This window comes from Dendrobium catenatum, unplaced genomic scaffold (genome assembly GCF_001605985.2).
Source record: "Dendrobium catenatum unplaced genomic scaffold, ASM160598v2 original_scaffold_197033, whole genome shotgun sequence".
Classification (NCBI taxonomy): domain Eukaryota; kingdom Viridiplantae; phylum Streptophyta; class Magnoliopsida; order Asparagales; family Orchidaceae; genus Dendrobium; species Dendrobium catenatum.
In genome coordinates this window covers 333,271-357,526 of record NW_021515450.1, presented here as the reverse complement: position 1 = coordinate 357,526, position 24,256 = coordinate 333,271, and the positions used below count along the sequence as shown (strand labels likewise).

The 24,256-nt window shown below is 37.1% G+C and overlaps 2 protein-coding genes across 2 annotated transcripts; both read right to left on the bottom strand.

Moving 5' to 3' along the window:
• Positions 1-477: 477 nt before the first annotated feature.
• LOC110114632 (chitinase 11-like) lies at positions 478-1,104 on the bottom strand (the record flags this gene model as incomplete). The annotated part of the gene is made up of 1 exon (XM_020847567.2): positions 478-1,104. A coding segment is annotated over exon 1 (331 nt), but the record flags the coding sequence as incomplete, so codon positions are not given.
• Positions 1,105-2,219: 1,115 nt separating this feature from the next.
• On the bottom strand, positions 2,220-24,022 carry LOC110114633 (serine/threonine-protein kinase BSK1). The gene is made up of 9 exons (XM_020847568.2): positions 23,432-24,022; positions 23,189-23,324; positions 21,870-22,003; positions 21,032-21,137; positions 18,065-18,150; positions 5,135-5,323; positions 3,818-3,982; positions 3,602-3,715; positions 2,220-2,692 (listed from the first exon to the last, which is right to left on the bottom strand). The coding sequence occupies exons 1-9, from the start codon at positions 23,756-23,758 to the stop codon at positions 2,438-2,440; spliced, it is 1,512 nt and encodes a 503-aa protein (XP_020703227.1). The 5' UTR covers positions 23,759-24,022; the 3' UTR covers positions 2,220-2,437.
• Positions 24,023-24,256: the final 234 nt, after the last annotated feature.

Below are 24,256 nucleotides of genomic sequence, written 5' to 3'. Positions count from 1 at the left end.
ATTAGGATTGATAAAATTATGGCAAAAAAAATTTTTAAGAGGGGGCAAAATGCCCAAAATACCCAAAATATTCCAAAAAATACCCTCTAAAATTAAAAAAAAAATTTGAGGGTGGGCATTTGCCCCCTCTCACTTATATGGGGATCCGCCCATGCTAGTATGGGAGAGGCAACAGGTAGATACACCCGTTATAAAAAAAAAAATTGTAAATATTTGACTAATTTATTTTTAATAATAAGGAAAATATTTTGAATATGTATTAATGTAAATTTTTTAATAGGTTATTTATTGAGTTTGAAATTAATTATCGCTTTTTGAGTTTTCATATTAATTTTTTTTATAAATTAGATATTTATAAAATTGGTTATAATAATATTAATAACTTTTAATTTTTTGGGATTGTTATAATAAAATTAATAAAAACATGAAAAATGTGAAATTGAATTATGTACGGCACACGCGCGTTAGTAGTAGTACCTCTGGTTTCATGAGAAGTCTGGCCGAAGAAGGCGGCAAGCTCCCGGCGGCAGGTGGCGGGGAGGCCGGTGGTTCCGAACCCGGGGAAGGCCTCTGCCGCGGCGATAAAGGCTTCGTAGGTGTAGAAGCTTCCTGGGCAGCGGAGATCGCCGCGGTGCTTAAGCATTTCCTCGAACATTGGACGGGTTATGATTGAGCTCACGGCTCCGCATGAATCTTCAGCTTCTCCTTTTTCCGCCAGCGACGATGGCGACGGCGACGGCGGTCCGAATTGACGGAGCAACGTGGCCAAGCCTGGCAAGAAAAGCAAAGCCAACGCCAAAACTTTCATCTTTGGATTAGTTTAGGGATGTATAGATTAATATGGAGTTTTATTATTGTAACATGTTTGATCGATCTCTGGTATATATGCATGGTATGTGCCGGCCGTAAGATCGCCGGAGAAAAAGCATAAACGATTTGCACGAGGCTGGCGGACATGTGCGATTACGGAAGATCGAAGGAGGATCCAATGACATGGGAGGGGAACTTTAGTGGAGTCGTGACTAGAAACAGGCACCAGCTAGTCAATATTCCTTGATCAAAGGGCTTATGTGGAGAAATTATCCAGAATGCACCACATCAGTAGTATCGAACATTATCAAGCCGAGTATTAAGCAAAGGGTGATGTGACGCATTTTGGTTGGTCTCAAGATGGCGTTCGACGTCCGCACAAAATAATTTCTCAATTTGGGCTTTTAATAAAATAATTAAAGGGTATTTTAGTTATTTCCCCACACATAATCCTGATTTGACTAGCAAAGGAAAAAAAAAAAAAAAAGACTGCAAAACGATAGAAATTTTCCGGCCCACAACAACAAACGTTCACTAGAGCCTGTTAGTCGTGTCCAACTCCAACAGAGGAAATATTTTTGAGTTCGAACGATTAGAGCAGCAACCGCAAACCTTGTTTGATCATTCCCCAACATCTGCAATCCTTGTCCAACTCCAAGGCTCCAATCACTTGCAATCTGAGTTCTGATCTTCAGAAAGCCAGTAAAACTAAAGTTTGACATTTGACAACCCCATTTTCCTATTTAGTATCCTATTTTAGTTTGTAATAATTTTCAATTTATCTATCACAATAAAATATAAAATTTTACTTTGAATTATATCATCATTTTATTTTTTTTAATATTAATCCATTTATATGAAAATTTTTAAGCACTCTAAAATGAAAGCCTAGTTCTTCTTGATCATTATAAAATTTTTATGAGATTTTAAGTTAATTTAAGCTTCATCTTAGACTGCTTCTTAAAATAATTTTAAATATTAAAATTTTATTTTTTATATTAAAAAATATTTTATTTTAAAATTTAAAACTTAATTTTTATATTAGAAAACCATTTTAAAATATAGACAAGTTTTCTTACTACTTTTTAAAAAAAAAATAGTAAAAAAATTAAAAATTTATACTAAAAATCTATTTTAATAAACAATAAGAAAATCATCCCAAACAAAACATAAATATTAAATTCAACTAAAAAAAGAAATTCATTACTTTAGTGATAAGATTATCAGGCACAAATCCTACTGATTTTCACCAATATGAGATGAAATAACAATATGATAGTTATTAATGAAACTTGCTAAATTTTTTAGTTGAATGTAATTAAAAATAAATATGAGCTGAAAACTGAAAATTTAGAATTACACCAATAATCCTTCAAACCTTATAATTGGGAGATCTTCACAAAAGCACATCAGCACTATCTAAGCAAAAAATGAGATCTTTTGAAAAGTTCAAAATGTCTGTTTTGATCCTCTGTTCATATACATCAAAGTAAAGAATTAGAACCACCATTAATGAGTAAAAGAAACCCATTAATGTAATCCAAGAGCTTCCTCTACATCACATTTTATAACAAAAAAACCCCTAGTAATCACAAAATATCACACCTGAATAAACAGTTAAGACAGTTCAAGTACCTCTCCCACCATTTTGTCTCTTCTTTTCAAGCCCAGCTGCTTCATTTAACATATCAGCAGAGTCACTGTTCATGTTCAGCTTAGCTAACGCTACAGCCTGCATGTAGAATGCTGTAGGCCATTCTGGATATATGCACTGTGCTTGCATGGCATCCCGAAGAGCAGCATCAGGTTGATCACAGAGGAGATGGCAAAGGCTCCGCCGAGCGTATACGGTCGGTGAGACCATCGTTCCCACGTCTAAGAACTGAATCAACATAACAATGTACAAGAGAATTACCTCCAGGTTGTCTTCAGTATAACAGCCTACTTTGCAGGAAATAAATTATATACAGATGATCCAGAAAATTTATAATATTTCTAATCAGATTCTATTATATAATAGAATGTAGCAAAGTTCATAGTTTTCTATATCATGTGCTCTAGGGGTGTCAATTTGGGTCAATGGGTCAGGTTTGGGTCCAATCCTTGTTGATTTGCGCGTAAATAGGTTGACCCGAACCTGACCCATTTGGATAAATGGGTGAAGATTTCCAACCTGGACCCGACCCGCGCGGGTTACCGGGTTGACCCGACCCGACTTGCGAACACGCGGAGCAATGATGGACTGGCGAAGTGTGAACGCGAATGAGGGCCTAGGCGTCGTGATATGCGGGTCGAACCTTCGGGTGATCTGACACCTACGTGGAGTTCATGGTGTCTAGGGCCGTGATATGCCGATACTTACCTTGGCGACGGGACATCGGGATGCAACTTCCGCTTCCACTATAGCCTGCAGGTCGGACCTTCGGGTGAGGTGGCGAGCAGGGGCGGCCTGGCGGAGGCATTGAGCCAAGTATTTTTCCGGCCGCAGCTCGCAGGTGCCGACGTGCCGCAATGAGACCAGTGGGTGCAGTCGCATGTCGGATGCATAACCGGGTCAATTCGGGTCGACCCGCGAGTTTCCAAGTCAACCCAAGCCCAACCCATTTGAAACGTAAATCCGAACCCGAACCCGACCCGTTTCACAAACGGGTTGACCCAAACCCAGATTTTTCCATGTCGGGTCCGTATTGGGTTTCCGATCCGGATCGGGTTTCCGATCGTGTCAATTTTTAACACCCCTAATGTGCTCTATCTCCCAACCAAAAGAGGATTCAACTGATTGTTGACATACCTGAGAGTAACAATCAATGGCAGTCTTAAAATCTTTATCTCGGAATGCCAAGTCTCCTCGTTTTCTTGCATCAAGCATGTCCCTCATTTGTTGTGTCCATTCCTGGAATGACAACTGATTCCAAAAAGAAAGGTGGGGATTGATGTATTCGGTTAAATCATTCAATATTCATCTTGCATGTAAGATGATATTTCATTTTCAAACAGAAGTGATTACCTCATTAGTTCCTTCGTCATCCCTGTAGTGTGTCATTACTAAGATTTGATGGATGGCCGTAAGATCCATCCTCGAGCAAGCTTCACCCATGGCAGAAAGGGGGTGCGGTGGAGTAGGAGGGGTCTCTCCATGTTTAGAAATTCCGAGCATCACATGAGAAGGCACCTGCATTTTGAAATTCTTTATTGATACAGAAGAAACTCAATGTACTTGAAGTTGACATTCAAATTACAGAAGATACAGGGGGAAACCCGGGATCATTCATACCGCATATCGATAACAGTTAATATATTGAACCATTTTGACAAAATATGATTTCAACTTTATACCAACTCACAACATCAATCAAATAAAACAAAATTTAATAGGCTGTGGTTCATTTGATAGAACCAATAGCTTTGATTTCACTCTGAACTTCTTTGTGTGCAAAGCCTAACCGGTTGAAGAATTATCATTTTTCATGTTTTAAGAGTTAGACAGTAACAAAAAGCTATTGAACTGCAACTTTTTTTGACCATTTATTAAGCATAGGAACTACGAGTACTGAAGCCTAAAACTCTTAAAGTATTTAAAAATTTTGTTGCATTATTCAAGATAGTAATTTAGGAAAGCACAAAAAGATATGTGATTTAGGCTTTGTTTGAGACGACTCTTTTATTGCTTCTAAATTCAGTTTTTTAGTTTAAAAATAAAAATTTTATACTAAAAAATTGCTTTAAGAAGCAACAAGAAAGTCATCCAAAACGAAGCCTTAATAATCTATTTATATATAAAAAGGAATGCTGTGTTATGTTATTTGAGATGAAGATTTATATTTTCAAAGCCCATGTCCAAACATATCAAAGAAATTCTATCTTTCTATCTACATATATTCACAGCCCTTAAATTTCCCATCCAAAAGTCTGCCAAAAAAGGAAGAGATTACTCTCTGCGGACATCAGACGGGAGAACCGTCCGGTATCGCTTGATACCGAGCGTTGGTACCACGCTCGGTACCGAGCGCGATAAACTTTTGGGGTGACGTGGTGCATTTTTGTTGGTCTCTGGATTACGTCCGGACTCCGCACAGAATAAAAATTCCAGAAAAGGACTGATAGTGGTGAAGAAGGTGTCCACCTGCAAACAACCCATTAACATGACAACCCTTGAAAGATAGCACGTACGCCTCCACATGAATAGAATCATTTCTAGGTTAAACTGTGCCATTGTGGTAAACGATACCGACTATACTGCGTATTTTAGATAGGTTTAATTAAATAAAATTAGCAAATAAAATCAACAGTATGGAGAATATAAAGCATAGAGAGGTAGCCTTACACTGGTTTTAGTTTGTAAGGGGGCAAGTGTAGTAACTAGATCTTTTGTATTGGGGCGATCTCTTGGTTCATACTGCAAACAACGAGAAGCAAGGTCCATCAAAGCAGTAGCTTCTTCTGTAGAAAATTTCCCCTCCAAATGTGAATCCATCAAAAGTAGGATGTTCTTACCTCTTATCATATCAAGAGCCTGCAAGCTCAAAACTAAATCTACTGAGAAACAATGTACCTCACATATAAGAAAATTTTGAGTAATTTCTTTTCACTGGGAAAACAGTTTATCGCAACTTATAGATATCATTCTGATAAAAATAGCATAGCATTGGAAAGAAACCAAAAAAAAAGGGACAAATCACTGATGAGAAACAACAACTCTTTTTGGATCCAAACATCATATACATCCATCAGAAATCGTTTTTTTAACATAAAAGTTTTGACAAGCAATTCGGATTTGACAGTCACAAGAAAAGAGTTCATTATTACTTGTTAGAACAAAGTATTGGACATACATATCTTCACCAAGTAATTGAAGTAAACATCGTTCACTCTATTATATATATATATATATATTATACAGGTTAAAACAACATAGATAGATGCAGTTAACGCATAAATTTTATCAAATAATGAAGATGCCAACAAGCAGTCTACTGAAACCATGAAGAATTCTAGGAAAAAGTAATACTTGGCTAGCAACCCATCATATTGCCACAAAACTACATAAAACTTGATGGATGGAGAAATATTAAGATGATGACAAATATAACAACAACAACAATAACATCAAGTCTTTATCCCACTACGTGGGGTCAGCTCATTTAAATCTAATAAAGAAATGTCATTACTAATATTTTCTAACCAAGTTTTTTTAAGTCTACCCCTACCTTTTTAAGCATAAGCCAAATCTAATACATCTACACTCATAACCAAGTCATCAGAAGGCTGCCGTTTTATGTGACCAAACCATCTAAGGCGACTCTCTCTAATCTTATCTTCCACTGGAGCTACTCCAACCTTTTCACGTATATGCTCGTTTTGTATCCTGTCTCTAAGAGTAAAGCCACTCATCCACTTGAGCATCCTCATCTTTGCAACACTTAAATATTATGCTTCTCTTTTAATGGACAACAATATGCACCAGAAAACATTGCAGGTCTCACCATCGTCTTATAGAATTTTTCCTTTAGTTTAAGGGGGGTTTTTCTATCACACAACAAGCTCGATGCATTCCTCCACTTCAACCATCGAACTTGAATTCTACTAATAATATCCCCATCTATTTCACCATCACTTTGAACAAAAGACCCAAGATATGTAAAACGTGCACTCTTATTAATAACTTGATCGCCCAAAGTCATAATCCTCCCACTAGATCTATTACTACTAAAATTACACTCCATATATTCGGTTTTAGATATGCTCAAATGAAAACCTTTAAACCTAAGCTTGACCTCCATAATTCAAGTTTACTTTCAACACCCTCTCTAGTCTTATCAACAAGAAGAATATCATTAGCAAAAAGCATACACCAGGATACTGTTAGACCGGTCCAGCCGGCCCAATCCAGCGGGCTGGTTCATTTTTATCGGAGAAGAGGGTGGGCGAACAGCGGGCGGAAATAGGCGGAAACCGCAGGAGGGCGTGAGGTGGGGTCCACTTGAAATTCAAGTTGTTTCTTGGAGCCAAAATGAGGGGAAGTGAGGTCAATTAGGTCCTTTTGTATCTATTTTGAATTGTATGCATTAAGTAGGGAGTAATGAGGAGGTTTAGGGTTATGTGTTTTTGTCTTGTAGTTTCTCTTGTTCTTCTTGTCGAGTTGGGCTCTAGATCGTATTCTAGAGATTGGGAGAGTGCGATCCTCCTCTCGAATAGAGGATCCTTGTATCTTTGCTATTTTCCTTTCATCTTCTAGTAAATTACAAGTTCTTACTTCGTGTTTTTATCGTTTTTCTCGTGTTTTCCCACTGTTTTGGCTGATTTCCTGCTGTGGACAGCAGTTTGCTGTGAGATCTTGGGCTAAAGTGATTAGGAAATACTTGGAATCAAGTATTTCCTATCAGATACAACCTTTGTAAATATCTAGTGAGAGCATCCATGACTAAAGCAAAAAGATATGGGCTTAAGGCTAATCCTTTATGTAATCCAACTGAAATAAGAAAATACTTGTTCAAACTACCTTGTGCTTGAACACAACTAACAGCTGTAGCATACATATCCTTAATGACTTGAATATAAGCATTATCAACCCCTTTCTTTTCTAAAACTCTTCATAACACTTCTCTTGGAACTTTATCATATGCTTTTTCTAAATCAATAAATAACACATGTAGATCCTCCTTATTCTCTCTATACTTCTCCATCAAACCTCTCAATAAATGTATAGCTTCCATAGAATATAATAAATTAACACTTTATGGTATTCCATACTTCAACTTATGGTTCTAGGAATTTGACTAAATTGAGCAATATAATAACTTTCAAACGTCCAGACCAAAGAATGCCCACATGAGAATATGATATGGTGGATTTTCCTAATGGGCTTTTGTTTCTACAACTTCGCTGTGGGATTGTAGCTGCAACGGACTTCTTCGGCTATGTACTTCTTGCCATTATTCTTGTGGCATTCCATTGCGGTTGTTTCAGCAGCTGCTTCCTTTAAGGCTTTTTCATGGGACAAAAGCAGGGATCAACATTTCATCACTTCTGAATTGAACAAAACTGTAGCAAGTTCAATGGCTCTTTTGCAGCAAATTGTGATTTTCCAAAGTTGATTGATTATGAGAGATATTTATCTCCTTGAAGAACTTGCATTTCAGTGACTTCTTCTCATATCTTCCATTTTTCTCTCACTTCCCTCCTAAACATTTCTCACTACTGGCCGATAGTGTGAATAGATTTCATCAAATTTCTAGCAATCTAATTTCCTTTCTTTTGCACGAGATATTAATCATTAGAGTAAACTTCATGAACTTCCTGGTGGTCAATTTCTGATGGAAGACCAAAACTCATTTACCTGAATTGGAATTCTACTATCATTTATTTTCATAAAAAACAAGAGAGAATTGCTTAAAAGATCATTAGCTTGTTTAACAATAAAACTATATATATTTCTTACACTGGTTGACCATATCAAAACAAGCATTACATAATATATTGTAAAAGCCTTGTAAAATAAAACATCCCACATCAAAGTTAGTAATCTAACTCAAGTCATAACAAGGACTTTTAGACATAGGGACAACAATCAACGTTAGTTGATAAATCAATAAAAAAAAATGCAATTTAAACAAAGCTAATTTATTTATGATTCTACATAATTTCAGAACAACCACTATGGAGTAAAAAATAATGTTTGTATTCATTAAGAGGCAAAACCCTGAGGTGTTATCAAATTTGATTGATAAGTTGAAGGTGGAATTTTAAAGACGAGAAGGACTTAATTTAATTAAGCAGGAGGAACATCATATAAACGTAATATAGGAAGAATTAGAAAGCAAAAAAAAAAACAACTCATTTTTAAGAAAACACAAAATATTTCGGGTTTTCAAAGAAATCGCAAAATGGTTTTTCATTTTTTGTTGAAACGGTTTTCTCTGTACTTTCAAGAGAGCAAATTGTGCTTTCATGAGATGTGAAACTGTGCTTTCACGGGAGAAGTGCCAATCACAGTTTTTTGTGTTGATCGCACAATCCGAAGCATATGTATTCAAAAGTTAGCATATATAAATACTTTTTTTTTAATTTATCCTTTCTTATGATTGGTCCAAGATTTACCTATCTACTTTCTTTAGTTAGTTTTCTTTGTAGCATTTATGTTACTTTGTTTAGAATCTTGTGTATCCCTTTGAGCTACCATTTAGTGTCTATAAATAGAAACAAAAACTTGTAATAAGGCATTGAAGCCAAAAGCAAAATACATAAATACATTTCAGATTTTCTGATCTCTCCCTCTCATCTTCCCTCTCTCCTCTCTCAAGAAGCTTAAGAGAAGAACTCCTTCCTCTCTAAGAAGATCCTAACATCCTTCAATCGTTCTCTTTCTACCTAAGATCTTGAATTTATTAAAATACAATGTCTCTCTTAACTCAAATTTTTGTAGCTTTAGATAATCCTCTTCAACTATTTAGCAATCATAAATGTATTGTCAAATTCAAATAGACTAATTTACAAATTTGTTAGCTTAAGGCACATTTAATTGGTTTTGTAGTTGAAAAGTAAAATTTTAAAATGATAACTTTATTTTTAATTTATTAAAATAAATGACAACATTATCAGGATGCATTTCATCCACCTGTTGGTTTACCACAACCACGAGAGCACAAGCACGCCATCAACCTAAAGAGGGGACCTCTCCCATTAGTGTCGGGCCAGCCATTTAGTATTCCATGTATTATAATTGAAGCGCACTATCGCAGATCATACACCCGCTTCCTTACTGCCGACAACTTTAACTGAGGACATGGAAGTGATTCTGAAACCTATGGAGATTAGGGGAGCACGACAAAGGACAACAAGAGCAAAGGAGGTTCTTGTTCGATGGAAGGATCTACCTGCCTATGAAGCTACATAGAAGCCCTATGAAACGATCAGGAAACAATTCCCATCCCTCCACCTCCACCTTGAGGATAAGGTGCATTTTGAGGAGTGGAGTATTGATGGTAGCAAGGCCGGTCTAGCAGGAAGGGCGGACGATGAGAGACCAAGGAAACCAGAGAAGATTTGCCGCCCGCACCCCCCCCCCCCCCCCAATTCACTCCCCCCCCCCCCCCCCCCCCCTTGGGGCCCAACAAAACTATGATTCTATATGTACGAAGAAGGAATAAGGAAGGAAATTAATTGTTGTTTAATGCTAATTTGAATTCAAAATAAATGAGGGAATTAATTAAGGCAATAAGACTATTTTGGGGGGAAATATGAATAGCTTATGTAAGAGCTAGTTGTTTTGTATTAGGATAATGTTTTGATTGAATTTATTGCAGTCTTTTTCTGTGAGGGCTTCCTAGCGGCTTCTAGATTGTTTGGGAGAGACGATCTACCTCTTTAATCGTATATCATTGTATATTGCTTTTATATTGAGGTTATAATCCAAAAAAACCAACCACCGTTGGAGTATTTATGCAGTTTTTATCTTCTTTCTTCGTTTCTTTCACTTCTAAGGTGTATCAAGATCACACAACGTCTTCACTACCCCCAACTTTGACAGAAGACATGGAGGTCATTTTGAAACCCTAGGAGTAAAAGGGGTGCGCCAAGAGGAAACAGGAGAACATGAGATGCTAATTAAGTGGAAGATTTACTAGAGTACGAATCCACATAGGAGCCATATGAGATGATCATGAGACATTTCTCATCCTTCCACCTTGAGGACATGGTGCATCTTGGGGGAGGGGGGAGAGGGGAGTATTAATATGCCAAGTAGCGCCACCTAGCCTGTAAAACCCGCAAAAAAAGCCATTTCAGACTTCGCACGCTTTTCAAAGCGCCGCGACGTACTTTAAGTGAAAAATTCGAAGTTGTCGGATTTCGACGCAAATAATTTTATAAAATAGAGCGCGAAATTTCGATCGATTTGGTATAAAGGACTTATATGTAATCTCGCTTAAATTAGGAGATATAATTGTTGGAATTTAAGTAATACCCAAACTACCCCTAAGCTTTTAAAATGCCGGAATTACTTAAGTGAGGGCATAAGGGTCTTTTGGCTTTTCCCATTTCTCCCTATTAGACCAAACCGAGCCCTCCTTCTCCCCCATTCGCACGAACCGAGCGGAACCAAGGGGCGTGAGGCGCGGGTAGGAGCGGCGACGGGTTCTTCTGCGGCGGCTCCGGCGGCGGTTTCCGGCGGCCAAACTTAGGAAAAATCGTGGGGGAGACTAAGGGAAAGCAAAGGTATGCATTAGAACTTTGATTTCCCCTCTCATTCTCATGATTTTTTGAAAAGAAGAAATTAGGGCTTTGAGATATTTTAGGTTTTCTTTGGGTTTTCTTTGAGAGAAGTCTAGGGAAGGTTTAGGGAGAGTTTCTAAACCATATTATGTTGAGTTTTTGTGAATAATGAAAATTTTTGAAATTAGGGTTTGCTAAAAAAATTTGTCTCCCTTGTAAATGCTTTCACAAATATTGTTTTTAGTAATTTGAGGAAGGTTTTATGTAAAGGCACTTATTGTTTAAGCCAAAAAAAAAAAAACTTTGAGTTAGGAATTTAGGGTTTCTCCCTAATGATGAAGTTTTTGAATCCTTTTTGACTTCTAATTGATTTAAGGAGGGTTTTGGAAGCTAACCTATAGTTTCTAATTGAAAAACCATGATTTCTAATTTTTGGTTTAATTAATTCCGAAATTTACATGTTTATTTTTATGTCTTGGGTTTAAAGAGAGGATTAGCGTGTTAGACCATATGGCTTTTGAACTAAAACCTAAACTCAAAGTGGACATGAGGGAGAGATCATATTTTGAGGGAAGGGTTTGTTATAACACTTACACAAACATAGGAAATTATTTCCTTTGGAATTAGGGTTGAGATATTGTGTAGATGTTAGTTACTTATGTTTTCCCCTTGTATATTTCTTTTAGATAATTCGTGAAAAGGAAAAGAATAGATCGACAAAGGAAGGGACTACACAAATTGAGGTAGGTGGGATGAACTTTCTTTTAAATATTAGGTAACTTGTATTTTGTTCTATTACATAGAAATGTTCAATTGGTTTATGTTATTTATGAACTCTTATGGCTCAATTTTCCCTTGTAAGTCTATGGACAAATGAAGTGATTTCAAATGTTTCTCCTATGCAATGCTTAACTCATGTTTGGTATACACACTCATGTTATACACTTGTTTCACATGATTTCCTTATCTTACATGCAAGAATACATTATGGAAAAGTACATGGAGCATTTCATTTTAAGATTATTTAAGTAATAAATGCATGAGCATGTTGATGCGGGAGTATCACAAGGAAAAGGAAGGCTCTTATGAGCTATGGAAAAGGAAGGCTCTTATGAGCTGTGGAAAAGGATTGGTTCTTTTGAACCTATGGAAAAGGAAATGGCCAATTTATTGTACCTGATCAGTACAAGTGATACTCCTGAGACGGGTGATATGTATATATATATATATACGTACTAAATTATTATGAATGTTTTTCATACATTGTCATATGTGATTGAGATTAAATGAGCCTCAATGTTTTAAAATGAAAGGAAAGGAAGAAAGGAAATGTAATGAAAGGTTTAAGCATTGGGAAAGAACTCTTGTGTAAACCTCTCCTTTGGAAGGTAAAAGTAATAGAAAAGAATTTTTTTTTTTTACTTGGATTCATAGTGGCTCTTTCATACATGTATTGGAGATGTGTTTAGTTTTGCTAAATTCTTTATGGAAAATTCTATGTAATGTTTTGTTGATTGGTCTCTTTTCCGTCCAATCTCCGTTTCCGCCTCGCACTTGCGAGCTAACCGGGCCGGGTCGTGACATAGCCAGCTTAGACCAGCTCAGCTAAACCGGCCCGGCCCAGCCCAGCCCAGGCTGAACCAGCCCTTTGGCTGGGAGAAACTAGGGGCAGCAGAGTGGGAGATTTCGGCCCCCCTTGTGGGGCTAGGGGAGCTATTATTCAAAATGTAAGGAGGAATCAAGGGGAAGATATTTACGAAGGTTTCCTAATTGTGTTTATGTTGTTTAGGAAGATTTTAATTGTTAGGAATGTTTCCTAATCATGTTTATGTTGATTAAAAAGATTTTAATTGTTTAGAAATATTTCCTTTAAAACTATGGGAGTGAGTTATGGAGCGTAGGTTACGGCGTGAAACTAATGTTTCTCAAAATCAATTTGGATTCATGTTGGTTAGGTCTACTATGGAAGCCATACATTTATTGAGAGGTTTGATGGAGAAATATAGAGAGAATAAGGAGGATCTATATATGATATTAATTGATTTAGAGAAGGCATATGATAAAGTTCCTAGAGAAGTGCTATGGAGAGTTCTTGAAAAGAAATGAGTTAATAAAATTTATATTCAAATCATTAAAGATATGTCTGTAGGAGCTATTACTTGTGTTCAAACACAAGGTGGTTTGAGCAAGTATTTTCCTATTTTGGTTGGATTACATCAAGGATCAGCCTTAAGCCCATATCTTTTTTGCTTTAGTCATGAATGTTCTCACTAGACATTTGCAAGAGGATGTACCTTGGTGTATGCTTTTTGTTGATGATATTCTTCTTGTTGATAAGAATAGAGAGAGTTGAAGGTAAACTTGAATTATGGAGGTTAACCTTAGAGTCTAAAGGATTTCGCTTGAGTAGATATAAAACTGAATATATGGAATATAATTTTAGCAGTAATGAACCTAGTGAGGGGATTGTGAATTTGGGCGATCAAGTCATTAGTAAGAGTACACGTTTTAGATATATTGGATCTATTGTTCAGAGTGATGGTGGAATAGACGGGGATATTATCAACATAATTCAAGTTGGATGGTTGAAATGGAGGAATGCATTGGGCTTTTTGTGTGATAGAAAAGTCCCACTCAAACTTAAGAGATAATTCTATAAGATGGTGGTGAGACCTGCAATGCTTTATGGTGCCGAATGTTGGTCATTAAAAGAGAAGCATAATACTAAGTTAAGTGTTACAGAGATGAGGATGCTCAAGTGGGTGAGTGGCTTTACCCTTAGAGATAAGATACAAAATAAGGAAGATAACATTAGAGAGTGTCGTCTTAGATGATTTGGTCACATAAAACAGCAGCCTTTCGATGACCCAGTTAGAAAAGTAAAGGTATTAGATTTGACTTATGTAGACCTAAAAAGACTTGGTTAAAAAATATTAGAAATGATCATTATTTATTAGATTTAAATGAGAATTTGGCTTTTAACATGACAATGGAGAAAAAGGATTCATGTAGCCGACCCCCACATAGTGGGACGAGGCTTGATGTTGTTGTTATTGTTGTGTTTATGTTTTTTGGGAAGGATCCAACTGTGTTTCTTATGTGTGAGGGCTATTTAGGGGGAGTTTTGTCTAGGGTTATGATGATATAAGGGTGTTGAGTTTATTTTATAGGGTTTGGTGTGAGTTTCCTAATGACGGTTAGGGTTTATAAGAGAGACGATATACCTCTTGAATAGTAGATCAATTGTATCTTTCGTTATTATTTACGAAGTAATAAAAAATCAGCCCCCATATTTGTATTTAAGTACTTTTTCATCTATCTATTTTATTATTTTTACTTCCAAGATGCATCAATACACATGGATAAACGTAACTTCTCTTCTAATTCATGGAATAAAACTTCAACTTCACTTCTCTTTATTTTTTTAGGCATAGGAAATCAAATTATTATATTATCAAGATATTTTGATTTCTTGAATTAAAAAAATCTATATGTTACATACTAGATACTTGGGTGCTCTTTTAATCTATCCAATCGCTTAAGTGACTTTCAGAACAAGTCACCTTATATCTAATTTAGACCTAGGAAATAAAGAATTCTTGAAGACTGTAATTCATGCAACAAAATAGTTCCCAAATGCTCATAGAAAACTCCCGACTTTTGACCGTCTTGAGATATCACAAGATTATCATACCTCTTGCTCCTTGAAATTTCTTGATTGCATTTGAGAGGAAATGAACTTCAAATTTTATCAAGGTGCATACCCGGTGCATAAAGCACCCACTAATGTAAGATTTAAGAATTTTGATGCATCCAGCCTCATCTTTGCAAGCATTATAATACGGCCGTTTTTTGTTTTTTTTTTTTTTTTTTTTTTTTTTCTTTTTTTTAACTTGTGCCCTCCAAAACACAATAGAGATTAGAGATAACCTAACAACTACTCCAGTTTTACCCTCACTAATACTAAAAGATAGTGATGAGGACATCAGAGATCAGTGGCTACGATCTGGAGGTTTTTTTGTGTGTTTTATGTATTAGTTTATTTTATATTTCTATTTTTCTCATTTTACCCATAGGAGTGATCATGTGGTGTTATAGCCCGAAGGTCATTTAGTCATTGTTTCTTTTCTTTTCATAGGGCCTATTTATAGGCTAGTTCTCCTGTATTTTAGATTAATGATGAACATGAATAAAAATTTAGCTTTCTTGATCTTGATCTCTTTGTGAGTTCTTGGGAGGAGAAACCCTAGGAGAGGGCCACGCATCACCCGTCAGCCGCCAGTGGATTCCGGGACTCGCGGTTAGTAGTCGTAATATTTTCTTATCGTTTCTTCCTTTCATCTACATCCGGCCACCTCTTCTTCCCCCTCTTCTTGTCGCCGGCTTACCAACCCCTCTCCCTTCTCCTCTTGCCGCCAATCCAAACCACCCTAACCCCATCCCCACCGCCACATCAACACCTCCGACCCTCCCGTCCGCCACCAAGCCATCACTCCCCAATTTTCCCTTTCCAAAATTGTCCCCAAAGCCCCACTTTCCTTCTTTAACTCAACCTAATTGTGGAAAGAATTTAAATTTGAAATAAATCAAATTTAAATTTCAAAATCTTTCCTATCTCATTAATCCTATTTTGGAAAAGGCTCCTAATTAAAACAATTAATCAAATCATGATTGATTGATTAATTAAAGCTTTAAATTCAAATACATTGAATCTAGACACTTGCTCTCTCTCTCTCTCTCTCTCTCTCGCCAAAATTCCCAAGGCCCCGCCTCCTTTATTTCTTCCTAAATTGCAAGCTCCTCTCAATGGAAAGACTTCAAACCTCTCTCCCTCTCTTACCCGCCAACCCCCCCTCCTTCCAATTAATTTTAAATAGTTAACTTGCCACCTAAGCAAGGGAAATTAACTCCCAGATCATCTCCATAGCTGCCCGCATACTTTTCCACTTCATTCTCCAAGTTCCTGTGCATCCAGCAAGAGGAAATCCCTGGAATTCCCCTCTCTAGCTTATTGTCCAGATCCCTGGACAGGTTCCATAAGCTAAACCTGAATATTGGAGCCTTGAAAGTTGCTGTCCAGGCTATGCCAATTGCTGTCCAGAGAAATTCTGCATCTCTTCCTGCTGTTCAGCCGGTCGGGGAATCTTCGTGTGCTGTCCTGAAGGTTCAGATTGCTGCCCACAACACCAAGAAGGTTCTTGGTTGTTGTCCACTTCCTCTCCAACACCCAAACAGCCACCGAAGCTTCATATCTTCTATTTCTTTGGGTAAACTCTTCCTCAAATTCTCTTATCTTCCTAGTTTACTTCTCACTTGTGGTCTTAGTAGATTCATGAAGATAGTGTTAATGCTCCTCCACCAAAGCCTAATAATCTTAGAGAGTTGAATGAGGGATTCTTGCATAATAACTAATCTTATTGTTAATCTAGGGATCTCTCGTTGAAACCATCCATGTATGCAATGTTAAATTAATTAACTGTTTTACGATCTTAACTCCTACGCATGTGATTTAGCCTAAGCTTGTTTTATCATCTTATTGTTTTATCTTATCGTTTAAAGCAACATAAATTTTATTTAATATTGTTCTCTAAATATTAAGCGTGCAAATTTCCTTAAGCAACTCATCTTCACATGTTTGTTCTACATCAAATAGGGTTTGTTTTCTTTTTCTTCTTCTTCTAGCTTCAGCAAATGGCGGAGTCTGATGGTAGACAAATTGTGGCGTTCAAGGAGGTGTTCGGCCTCTTCAATAAAAATGGTGATGGCTCCAACTTGCAAAGAGCTCAGTACAATAATGAGATCATTAAGCCAAAAGTTGATGCTGATAAAATCAGCACTGTCGATTTCTCAGAGTTCCTAAATATTATGACATGCACACTGATTCTGTGGATGTACTAATGGAAAATTTCAAGATCTTTAAAAGGATCAGAATGACTTCATTTTTGCAGCAAAGCATGATCTCGTGATGACAAGCCTTGGAGAAAAACTAATGACTGCAAGGTGACTGAAATAATACATGAGGCAGACAACAAAGGAGATGGGAAGGTGAACTATGACGAATTTGTGAGGATCATGTTAGCCAAGTGAGATAAAAAGCTTCCATCCATGGCAAACATGCTTAATGTTTCAAATGGAACATGTACTCAATTATATTTCAGAACAGCTATTCAAACAATACCTAAACGTAACATATCTACCTTAGTAGAAAATCAACTTTTCCAAGCAAGCATTTAAAAAAAAAACTAAATCATCAAGCAAGGACCACAAAAAAGTGCTGAAGCATCAGGTGAATTGAAGTTAATTTGAAATGAATTTCTCAGTAGGTGCATATCTCGAATCTTAGGTTCCTCTTTCATGTTTTAAGATTTTAGAGGCCATCCCGAAAGGATAAAACTATTTAGGTAATAGTAATAGAAGTGAACAATTGCCTGCTTGTTATGCGTACATGTGATGAATTATATTCCATTTTGGCCTAGTCTTACAAGCCACAATTGAACCGTCCCATTTCAAAGCCTTATCACCACCCAACCAAAAAATAACCAGATAAAGGGTATTGTATTCTAAAATGAAAATTTTGCCATATGTTGCTGAAGTTATGGCATTTAAGAATGCCAAGAACTTTCTCAATTTCTATGATGTGTATGAGCATGTTTTGGTGTGTAGGGTGGAGACAAATTTTGGGGACTAAGCTTTGAGTTTTTCATAAAGATTACTTGATTGCCTAATGTAAGGTACATGACGAAATGGAAAAAAGGATCAGCTGAAAAGTGGTGAAATGTAGGTACAATCATATAAAAATTTAATTTTTAACATAAGAACTACCATTGTAAGTTTATAACTTAAGATATTATGTGACAGCTAACAAGAATAATGCAAAAGATTCCAAATACCAAAAGGCAACATGAGGAAAGCAAAATATTGAAACATGACAAAATATTTATAAACTCAAAATTGATGCTAAAATCAAAAGTTAAGAAAGGGATAAGTAAAGAAATGATTGAAATTAAGAGTTTAAGAAAAATAGATGTTCAATATGTTAACTTACATGAGTAGGAGGTATATGCTTCCCACTAAGCAGATCCAAGAGAACAGTACCAAAACTAAATATCACACTCTCAGGAGTAACCCTTCCTGTAAAAAACAGTCTTAATAATTCTACCATCATGGTCTACAAAATTTCTCAAATATAGAAAAATTTCATTGCTAAGAAATATGTGATAAAATGATATCACGAAGATTTAAAAAAGTAAATTTATTAAATTGAAATTTCACCAACTATGCTGTAAGAATATGAGTGTTTTGCAACAAAGAAGTCACTAAAGACCATAGTATGATTCATTAAAGGGGTTTCAAAGATCATATTGGTTCACAAAAGTTCAAATGGCTATATACCAGCCATAGGAAGCCAAATCATACCATTAAAGGTATAAACCAAGCCAAAGTTTAAGCATTTTTAAGCCCCCGACCATCGTTGCTCGACTAATGTTGTCCGACAATGATCTCTCAACCACTGTCGCCCGACTATGATCCCCAACCTTCATTTGCTAACTACCGTTTTCGGACCACTATTGTCAAACTGCCACCCAACTACAATCTCCCAAGCACCATCGCCCGATTATGGTCCTACGATCACAATCATCCAACTAACATCTTCATACCACCCCAAATTGCTTTCGCTCGACTATGATCTTCGAACCATCATCGCAAAACTACTGTCGTCTGACTACAATCTTCAGGCCATTGCTATCTGACGGTTATCTCCTAACCACCTTCACTCGATTATGATCTCCCAAGAACCTTCACACAACTACAGTCTTTCGACCACCATCATATAACAATAATCTCCCAACTTCCTTGAAGATGATCTCCCGATCACCATAGCCCGACTAAAGGTCTCATGAACATTGTCACCTAATTATAGTCTGCTAACCGCCATCAACCAACAAAGTTCTCCCTACCAACATCATCTAACTATGATCTCCCAACCATCATTACTCAACTATGATCGCCTGACCAACTTCGCCTGTCCAATAACGATTGAATATGATCTCCAAATCAATGTCACCCAACTAAAGTCTCCTGACCACCATCACCCAACTACAATTTCTTGACCACTATCGCCAGACTATGGTCTCCTAAGAACCGCAACTTGATTATGATCTCCAGCATGCACTTATGTTGTCAAACTATGATTTCTTAACCATGTTGTCAAGCTATCATCGCCCACTTAGGGTCTCCTGACCACCGTAGACTTATTATGATCTCCCGACCACCATCCACTCCCTCACCCCAAATGATCTCCGAAACACATTACGACTATAGTCTCCTCACCACAATCACCAAACTACAATCTACAGATCACCGCTGCCCAACTATGAGCTCCCGACCATCATCGTCAAACTATGGTCTCCCGACCACCTTCGCACAGCTATGATATTCCAACCACCGTCGTCCAACTAAAGTCTCAAAACAATTGTCACTCGATTATGATCTCTCAATAACTGTTGCCTAACAGCGGTCTCCAAACCACTGTCACCGAACTACGGTCTCCTGACCACCAACACCTGATTATAGCGTTCGGACCACCGTCACTCGACTATAATCTCTCAACCATCATCGTCCGAATATGATCCCCCGAAAACCATCGTCTGATTATAATTTCTTGACCAATACTATCCCGGACTACGACCTCTCGACACCCTGCTATGGTCTTCTGACCATCATTGCTCAACTACAACCTCCCAACCATCGTCTTCAACTAAGGTTTCATGACTACCATAGCTTTGCACCATACTACTTCCAACTGACTACGGCCTCCTGAACATCGTTGCCACAATATGGTCCCGCGACCCACATCACCCAACTAAGGTCTCCAAATTCACTGTCACTCAACCAACTATAATTTCTTGACCACCGCCACCTAACTCTAGTCTATTAACCACCGTCACCTAATTGTGATCTCCCGATCACTATCATCTAACTACGGTCTCCTAAACATCATCGCCTTACAATAGCTCGTTGACCCTTGTCACCCAACTAAGGCCTTCAGACCATTGTGCTCGACCAAGATGTCCTGAACAATGTTGCCCAACTGATATCTAGCAACCACATACGCCCGACTATAATCTCCCAACCACCGCCATTCTTACAATCTTTTAACCACTATCACCGAACTATGAAATCCAAATTATTGTCACCTGATTATTATATTCTAACTACCATCATCTGACTACAGTCCTTTGACCACTATCACCCAATTATGACCTCTAGACCACCATCATCCAATTATAATTTCCTGACCACCATCACCCAACTAAGATCTTTGACCATCATAGCCCGATGATGATCTCCTGATCATCATCACCTGACTACAATCTCTCAACCACTGTATCCTGGCTACAATCTCCCAATTACCATCACCTAACTTTTTTAATCACCCTAAACCCAATTAGATTTACAAGATGCCTATAACTAAACTGGAATGGAATTAATAAGATATGCCATAGAGCACTCACATTCAGCTCATATGAAACTGCCTAACATATGTCATTCGTTTTGTCTAATTCCTTAACTCTGTGAGCTGAGTTAATTTTGGAACCTTATTTTGAAGTATGTTTGCCTTTTGAGCATGGCTACCATATCTGCCTTTCATATGTTTATTGATGATGTAACTATTTCTACTACCATTTTATGCTAGTCTTTAATATACAATCATCCACCATGTAGTATAAAAAGTTCATGGCAAAGTAATTAAGCTAACCAAACACAGAAAAAATGAAAATAAAACTCGGAGAAACAACATAACAACATCCCTTAACAATACCTCCAAATAAGAGGCATGAATGGCAGCTAAAATTCTATAATCAAAACAGAACTACTTTGAATAGATGACACTGTAGCTCAAACTTTTCTTGTTTCATTTTCTCGCAGGATTTTAGAAAGTAAGGATCACCTCGAATACAATAGTAAAATCAAGTAAAACAAATTTTACGTAGTCAAGAGAATTAGATACCATTTCTTAAGTATTCTGGAGGCGTGTAAGCTAGGTTTGTGCTGTAGCTTTTTCCATCCCTGCTGTTTTTCATAAGACCAAAACAAGAAAGGCGAGGATCACCATCCTGCAAAATAGTTCATATTAAAAAAAATGATGACAGATCCGATTCAAAAGAAAACTGAAATTAGAGTAAATCATGAGAATGACAGTGCATCTGACATCTACTATGAAGGCAGAAAAATAAAATAGTGTATAGTAAGATTCCCTACAATATCCACAGTGAAAAGCACTTCCTCAGCTATACTGTAATAAGCATTGTACACATATGAAGTGGCCGTCAGAAAACTTTGCTAGCTGGGGACACTGCATTTCTAGAGATTCTAGTACATGTTCCATGTGAGGTTTCGATTGCACTATACAGAATTCTGTAGAAATCTAATAACCTAAGGCAATCACAATTTACTTTTAAAAAGTCTAGTTCTATGCTTTACAAATGGGAATTACTAATCTCTTAGGAGATGTGCCTATATGGTTGTACGCACTTAAAATAGCCACGTTAGCTTTATATTTAGACTTTGTTTGAGATGGCTTTCTTATTGCTTCTTAAAACAGCTTTTTAGTTAAAAATTATTTTTTTTTACTAAAAAGCTGCTTTAAGAAGCAATAAGAAAGCCGCCACAAACGAAGCCTTAATGGATAGATAGTACTTCTGATATATTTCGTAATAAGCCAACTATTATGGCTCAACTATGCCATAAAGACGATTGTTAAAATAAAGAGAAAAGAAAGAACATCATTCAGGTAATGTGAAAGCTGAAATAGACAAAAAATATCTCAAGAGAGATGTCCATTTCACCTCATCAAAAAGAACTCTGTAGGCATTTAGATCATGATACAAAGGTCGTCCTTCACTGCTGCAATATTCCAGTGCTTCAGCTATATAATATGCAACCCTTAGACGCATAGCCCATTCAATAGTTTGATTTTCCCCTGCCAAAATTAAAAAGTTGCATTTAGCATCTGAAATACTACAAATCTGCAAATTGGAAAAGCAGTATAGGAGCATTAATATATTTTAAGGAAAGAAGCAGTGAATGGTTAAAATAAACATACATTTTATTGATGAACTTGACATGACCATTATGAAAAAGGGGCAATTACATACATAACACTCAAATATTGACTATTTATAGAAACTAAAACCCGACTATCCACATTTAGAATAGTAGCACCCAAATCTTGAGGAGCACAACAAAATCCCAACTCTTACTTCTTGTTTTCATTAAATTATCAATGGTTTGGTCTTTAGCATGTACAAATCCATTGATTTAGAAGTTCATTTTAAAAACCTAGGCATTAATTTTGCAAATAAGAAACTTTTCAGTGATTTTAAAGAGACAAACATGAAATCAATCATCTCATATATGAGCATTCACCATTCCATCTAGCTCAATATAATTACATCATCATTATCATGATAATCAATCATTGGACTTATAATGTAATCTTTCCAATTAGACATGCATGTTTAATTAAACAAAAAAAAAATCTATAAATTTTTGTTCATACTGTTGCCATTGCAATCAACAATTTTAAGAAGAAGAAAAAAAAAACAAGGCACACAACTTCGAACAAAATAAAAAATCCTGATATGTTATCTCCTTAATGCAATGCAAAACTCAAGTTACTTGTGGAAAACTTTGTTGAAGGTTTTATTTGGGACAGCTTTTTTACTGCTGCTTAAAGAAGCTTCTTGTACAAATTTTTTAATATTTATATTAAAAATCTGCTTTAAGAAGCAGTATGAAAGTCATCCCAAAAGAAACCGAAAAGTGAGCCACATATAACACACATAGAACACTGGTAGGAATGATGTTCATGTTTCTGGAAGAATCATGGTGTTGCACTATCAACTGGTGAATCAAAGTTGGGTTCAACGGAATCTTTTTCTTATTTTCCCCTTTTTAGTGTGATTGATTGTTAGCAATAAGAGGAGGATGAGGCCAACAAATCATGTGTTAGGCAATAAATGCACATGGTAAAAGGCCAACATCATCATTCACGATAAAGGTAACAACATCGCTCCTATAAATGGCCAATAATTACACATTGCAAAATTAGCAGAAGATGGAGATTATTCAACATATCAATCCTAAAAATTAGGAAATAACGAACAGTGAAAGAGGTGCTTGGCAAGCGTGTCATTAGGCATGTACTCGGCCACCAGAAGCCGCTCATCCCCATCGCAGCAGTAGCCGATTAAATTCGCCAGCCTCCTATGTCTGAACTTCCCCACTCCCCATGCCTCGTCCTGCAAGTCCACAATTCGATTTCATTTACATACCAAATGAATTTTTTTTAAAAAAGAACATGCTAATCGTTTTTGAGAAAGAGGGCGCTTTAGGGATTGGAGCATACGGCGAACTGCTTGGGATCGGGCCAGGCAATCTTGGTGAACTTCTTGACTGCGATCCATCTGCGGCTCTGTAGCCGGCCCTTGTAGACTAGGTTGGGGGCCTTCTCTCCGCTTTCCGAGACGATGTTCTCGGAGCTGAAGCCATTAGTGGCCGCCTTCAAATCAGCGAACGAGAACTCGGAGAAGGCCGGCACCTCGCTGACTGCCTCCGCCGCTCCAAAAGGCTGTGGTGCCTGCTGAATAGAGAAAGATCGGCGCTGATTCTGCTGAAGCCGGATTTGCTTCTTCTCCGGTAGCTCTTTCTTCGGCGACGAGCAGCAGCCTCCCATCGCCTTCCCCTTCGCTACTCCGAGTGAGATAAAAATAGCTTTTTTTTGCTGCTAGGGTCGCTATAATGGCTAGCTTGATGGAATTTAGGGAAGAATAGCGGATGGGCAAGAAAAGTTACAAAAGAAGGAAGAAGGAATCCCTCTTCTATGCAAGAGCTATAATAACTCCTTTTCACTTCTGCGCGTGGGAAAGCAAAAGGAGATCAAAATCTAATCATTTCTTTTACCTTCCTATTCCGCCCTCTCGTTGTCTCTTTCACTTTGGCCAACTCTTTTTCAGTTCATTTTCCTTTCTTATTCCCTCCCATTCTAATATAAAGTTCAGATTCCAAATTCCAAATCTTGATGGTGGCAGAGACATTTTAGCGTATATAATAAGGCAGGATGGGGTGTTAACCTAAATAGTTCATATTGGCATTAGGGAAGCACACAAGCTATTGTAATGTTCAATGTGTTGCATTATTTTGGATATATTTGATCATGACAAATCTTTTCATT

Bases quoted from the DNA above. Each gene is read 5' to 3' on its own strand.
- LOC110114633 (XM_020847568.2), bottom strand. From the start codon at position 23,758: ATGGGAGGCTGCTGCTCGTCGCCGAAGAAAGAGCTACCGGAGAAGAAG. The intron at 21,138-21,869 runs GTGAAATGGACA...ACTATTTTGCAG, and splicing joins ACAGAGTTCTTTTTGATGAG to GATGGTGATCCTCGCCTTTC. The intron at 3,716-3,817 runs GTAATCACTTCT...TTTTGGAATCAG, and splicing joins ATGACGAAGGAACTAATGAG to TTGTCATTCCAGGAATGGAC.